This window comes from Carlito syrichta, unplaced genomic scaffold, assembly GCF_000164805.1.
Source record: "Carlito syrichta isolate Samal-C Ts95f unplaced genomic scaffold, Tarsius_syrichta-2.0.1 Scaffold304687, whole genome shotgun sequence".
Classification (NCBI taxonomy): domain Eukaryota; kingdom Metazoa; phylum Chordata; class Mammalia; order Primates; family Tarsiidae; genus Carlito; species Carlito syrichta.
In genome coordinates this window covers 188,425-194,424 of record NW_007248783.1, presented here as the reverse complement: position 1 = coordinate 194,424, position 6,000 = coordinate 188,425, and the positions used below count along the sequence as shown (strand labels likewise).

Below are 6,000 nucleotides of genomic sequence, written 5' to 3'. Positions count from 1 at the left end.
TCCAGTGTGGGCGACGGAGTGAGATTCCCAATAAAAAAAAAAAAAAAAAAAAAAAAAAAGAAAGAAACCTGATGAAAGAATACATGCTAGATGACTCTATTTATATAAAGTTGTAAAAGATAGAAACTAGTCTGTAATGACAGAAAGCAGCTTAGTGATTGCTTGAGAAGTGGGAGGAATGGGAGCAGTTCAGAGGGATAATGTGGCACTGGAAACTTTTGGGGATATATTCGTATGCTTATTATCTTGATTGTGGTGAGGGCTTTTTTGGGTTTTTTTGAGTTGAAGTCCACTCTGTCACCCAGAGTGAAGTGCAGTGGCTGCTCCTGGCCACTGCAGCCTCGACCTGCTGGGCTCCAGCAATCCTTTCTGTCTCAACCTTCCAAGTAGCTGGAACTACAGGCGCACGCTACCACACCCAGCTAATTTTTTATTTATTGTAGAGATGAGGTCTCGCCAAGTTGCCCAGGTGGGTCTCGTACCCACGGGCTCAGGCAGTCCACTCTCGTCAGCCTCCCAAAACACTGGGATTACAGGCTGAGCCACCGAGCCTGGCTTGTGGTGATGGTTTTATGGAGATAGAGACAGATGTATATGTATGTATGTATGTATGTCAGAACTTACCAAATTGCACACTTTAAATATTTATAATTTATTATAATAAAGGGTTAATATTTAAAAGTTTAATTGGGAAAAATAGAGACAATAGAAGAAGTAGATATCATGGTATTCAAGGATTCAAACAGTTGTAATTACCAATATGGGATAGTATTGATCCTATGTTCTTAATTGGTATATATTTTGTATTGATATATAATTAGTTGTACATATTTTGTGGATACATGTGCTGTTTTGACACAATGTGTAATTATCAAATCAGGATTATTGGAATATCTATCACCTCAAACATTTTTCATTATGATGGGAACATTCTAATTCTTCTAGCTATTTTGAAATAGGCAATAAATTATTAGCTATAATTTCCCTACTGTACTCTTGAACATTAGAACTTATTCCTTCGATATCATTGTATTTCTGTCCCCCTTAACCAACTCCTCTTCAGTCTCCCTCCCCGCCTTCCCTTCCCAGCCTTTAGTAGCCACCTTTCTGCTCCAATGAGGTCTACTTTTTTAACTCCCTCATATGAATGAGAACATACAAGATTTGCCTTTCTGTGCCTGATTTATTTCACTTAACATAATGACCTCTAGTTCCATTCATGTAGCTGCAAATGACAGGTGCTCCGTATTTTCTTATGGTTGAATAATATTACTTTGTGTATACTCTATTTTAAAAATTCATCTGTTTGATGGGCATTTATGTTAATTTTGTATCTTGACTAGTGTGAATAGTGCTACAATAAACATAGGAGTGCAGATATCTCTTTGATATACTGATTTTCTTTCTTTTGGATATATACCCAGCAGTGGGATTACTGGATCATCTGGTAGTTCTATTTTTAGTTTTTTGAGAAACCTTCATACAGTTTTCCATAATAGCTGTAACACCAAGAAGACTTCTAAATGATACTGTACAGAGCAGAAGAAAGCCTGTATTTATGGTACTGCTCAGCTTGCGAGTAACCCATATCCATTTCTTTATCTTCTCATATTCTTGCCATATATACAGTTTGAATCAATATTTAACAAGTTAAGAAATAAGAAATCTTAGTGTACAAAAAGTCATTATCAGCCAAGATCTTTCTATATATTTCCTGTCCTTATTCATAATTGCTCACAATGATTCCCTTTATAAATGCTAGTATTTGTATCCTTTTTGTTCATTGCTTTTATTTAGCTTATTAGTTAATTTTGTTTTATTTAACTTTTTTTTTTTTTTTTGAGTTGGAGTCTCACTCTGTCACCCAGACTGGAGTGCAGTGTCCACTCCCAGCCACCGCAGCCTTGACCTGTTGGGCTCCGGCAATCCTTCCGCCTCAGTCTTCCAAGTAGCTGGAACTACAGGCGTGTGCTACCACACCCGGCTAATTTTTGATTTATGTAGAGATGAGGTCTCGCCAAGTTGCCCAGGCGGGTCTCGAACCCGCGGGTTCAGGCAATCCACTCACCTCAGCCTTCTGAAGCGCGGGATTACAGGCTGAGCTACCAAGCCCGGCTTATTTAACTTTTGAGACTACTTAAATGACAATAGCGTGCATAATGTACCTTTGAAAGTTGTAGCCATAACATGGTATGAAAGTAATGTTTAAATATTTTGGTTCATCCTGGAATTTGAAAATGGAAGCAAGATAGGCCTTGGAGATAGGAGTAACTATAGTATTCATACATTAAGGCAGGAAATAAGACTAAAAGTTTATATAGTGGCAAGTCTCATCTCTAATTCCTATGTTGGTGTGTTCACTGAATCACAGAGAAAACGTCATGTTCTTCTGTGAAGAATATTGAAATTGAACTTTGTCCTTAGAGAAGACCTGGATCCCAGACACTATTTTGTCAAAGAATAGTGAACGAATTCTCTTGCTTTGTAGGAAGGAATGACCTGCTTATATGTCTTTCAGTCTTGCAAGGCCCTGTTTTTTTAAAACTAAAAGTAGTTTACTCTGAAGAGATACAGTTTCTAAGAACTAATTTTTGAATATAATATACTCAAAAGATTTAAGATTTTACATAGGATAGTTATCATTTTATATGATTTTCATAATTTATTCTAGATGTTCTTCTGCATTTTTTGAGGAAGAGAGATCAGCATTAAAACAGAAGCGGCAGAAAATAAGGCTCTTACAACAAAGAAAAGTTGCAGATGTTTCACAATTCAAAGATCTCCCAGATGAAATTCCTTTGCCTCTTGTTATTGGAACCAAAGTTACAGGTAAGTGAAGACAAGCTTATTACTATTTTGATTTGTAATTTTTAAACCCAGATTATCTCTATTAGAGAAATGACTTTTAAGTTGAGAAAACTTATAGTTTTTGTTTTGTTTTTTTCTATGCTCCAAATTGAATGGAAAAAACTCTAATTATACAGCAATTTACTATAGAGGTTGCTCTTCATGCATGAAATCTATTTTTGAAAGTAATCAGAAAAAAGTGTACTGATTCAAAGTAACATCTATTACAATATACACCAAAGCAAACTGCCACAAAGATGAAGTTTAAAATTTATTGGAATAAGTATAGTTATGTATTATTTCTAAAATTTTATTTTTTAATTAATTTATTTTATTTTACTTATTTTTTTACAGACAAGGTTTCACTCTGTGGCCCAGGCTGAAGTGTATTGGCACAATCATAGCTCACTGCAGCTTCAAACACCTGGGCTCAAGGAATCCTCCTATCTTAGCCTACTGAGTAGCTGGGATTACAGGTGCACCCCACCATGCCTGGCTAATTACTTTTTTATTTTTGTAGAGACAGGATCTTGCTCTGTTGCCAGGCTGGTCTTGAACTCCTGCCCTCAAGTGATCCTCCTGCTTTGGCCTCCCAAACTGTTGGGATTACAGGTGTGAACCACTGGGCTTGCCATAAATTTTTAAAATTTTAAATTATTTTGTATTTTACTTCTGCATCATTTGCTTTCCCTTCCTAACCAGCCTTACCTGGTTCACAAATACCATTGCTCTTGTGGTCTCTGGGTCTAGAAGTAGTCCATTTCTAATAAGTGAATAAAGTAAAATTATTAACTAGATAGTTTGCTTAAAATTTTGTAGGGGTATAAATTCTGTCCATTTTATAGATGTGATTCTGTATTCTTACTTCAGTTATAACATGGAGAGAAAATACAGAACAACAAGTTTGAATTAATCCTTAATAATTTGATTAAGTAAAATTTTAATTTATGTAATACAGGAAATAACAGACGGGACACGGTGGCTCATTCCTGTAATCCCAGCAATTTGGGAAACCAAGGCAGGAGAATTGCTTGAGCCCAGGAGTTTGAGACCAGCATACATAGTGAGACCTCATCTTTACAAAAAATAAAAAAAATTAGCCAGTTGTGGTAGTGCTCATCTGTAGTCCCAGTGCTTAGTAGGCTTAGGTGGAAAGATCACCTGAGCCCAGGAGGTCAAGGCTTTAGTGAGCTGTGATCATGCCTCTGCATTCCAGCCTGGACCACTGATTGACTGTCAATCAGTCAATCAATAACAAGGTGTTAGGTGGATAGGTAGGTTAGTAATTGTATTGAAAGGGTTTGAAAAATGGATGGATTAATCGGAATATTTTCTGGAGGAAAGAGAACCCGGAGTTTAATATTTATATTATTTTTTCCTAGCTATAAAAGTGGTGTGTGTTTCCATTATATTGTAAAAATGGGTAATTAAGAAAGATAGATAATAGAGAAGAGGCTGTATTATGAATATGAAATGCAAATGGAAAAGAGACTCGATTTGGTCATAAATCAGTATATAGTGACAATTGACCATATACAGAAGTTATAAATTATATGATCTCTGTCTTAACAAAATGTGTCGAGGTATGGGGGTAGAGATGAGGTAAGGTGGGGAGACAGCATGCTTACAAAAACATGTTGGTTCTAAAAAAAAACTCATATAAATAAGGACATCTGCAAGTCTATAGCATAACTACTAATGTTGACATATTAATGCATGCCAGAGAAATACTGGCATGAACTCATACTCAATTAGGAAATTCTTAAAAGTTCATTGTCCCAGAATTTTAAGGACTGATGATATTATTAAACAATAATTAAATTTTAGAGAGGGCCTTTAAGTTGGTAGGTATGTATGTTAGAATGGAGCATAGGTTGAATTGGGTATATAAAAATATGAGAAAAGCTTGTAGGAATCAAGTACTAGAGCACTTTTAAGCAATGTTTTATTAGAGTTTCTATTTAGGCTAGTGCAGGGGTCAGCAAACTGTGACCCATGAGCCAAATCTAGTCTGCCACCTATGTATATAAAGTCTGTAAGCTAAGAATGGTTTTTACATTTTTAAATAGTTGAAAGCAATTAAAAGAATAATGACTTCTGGAAATTATGTCAAGTTTACAAGGCCTCCTTGAGGAGTAAAGACGCTCTAAATAAAGTTCATAACTGAAACAGACCAACCCCTACAAAAAGCAACCATGATGGGACCAAAAAGATCCGCCAGTAATTTTTTGCTTATCAGAAAAAAGTCCAACACCTTGTCCATCATACAATCAAAATTTGCTACATCCGTGAAGAGACATGAAAACAGATTTTTGGTTAATAGAAAAGCCATCAATAGAAATAGACTCTGAGATGACTCAGATGTTGGGATTAGCAGACAGTGGCTTCAAAAGAGCTATTATTAAACATGCTCATGAACTTAAAGTGTAAATATAAATTGATCATAATAAACAGCTGGAGAATATGAGTGGATAAATGAAAATTATTCAGATAAAGAAAATGAGGGCGAGGCTCGGTGGCTCAGCCTGTAATCCCACGACTTGGGAGGCTAAGGTGAGTGAATTGCCTGAGCCCGCGGGTTCGAGACCCGCCTGGGCAACTTGGCAAGACCTCATCTCTACAATAAATCAAAAAATGAGCCGGGCGTGGTAGCGCACACCTGTTGTTCCAGCTACTTGGAAGGCTGAGGCAGAAGGATCACTGGAGCCCAGCAGGTTGAGGCTGCAGTGGCCAGGAGTATGCCACTGTACTCCAGTCTGGGCGACAGAGTGAGACTCCAACTCAAAAGAAAAAAAAAAAAAAGAAAAGCAAAGAAAATGAAATTAGATCTGAAAAGTACAATATCTGGGAAAAAAATTCCAAATGAGCTTAAAAATAAATTGGAAATAACAATAGAATGAGTCAGTGAACTTGAGAATGTAGGAATCAAAATTATCCAAGTATGAAAACCACGAGGAAAAACCCTCAACAATATTAGCCCTCTGAGATAATATTAGGCAGTATAACATTTGTGTGATTGTAGTCCCTCAAAAGAGAACAAGAGGAAATAGCACATAAAAAAAAATTATACAATAGCTGAAATTTTCTGAAGTTTGACTTTTTTTTTGTCCAAGAGTACATGTCCAAGATAATTTGAATCCCAAGCAGGATAGC

General features: G+C 36.3%; 1 protein-coding gene across 4 annotated transcripts in view; it reads left to right on the top strand.

The window, feature by feature from the left end:
* Positions 1–6,000, top strand: part of LIN9 (lin-9 DREAM MuvB core complex component) — a 94,646-nt gene that overhangs the window by 26,906 nt on the left and 61,740 nt on the right. For all 4 annotated transcript variants that reach the window (XM_008060660.1, XM_008060659.1, XM_008060658.1 and 1 more), the window contains one exon: positions 2,672–2,829. In XM_008060660.1, the coding sequence (XP_008058851.1) occupies positions 2,672–2,829 (158 nt within the window). The remainder of the gene's footprint in view (positions 1–2,671; positions 2,830–6,000) is intronic.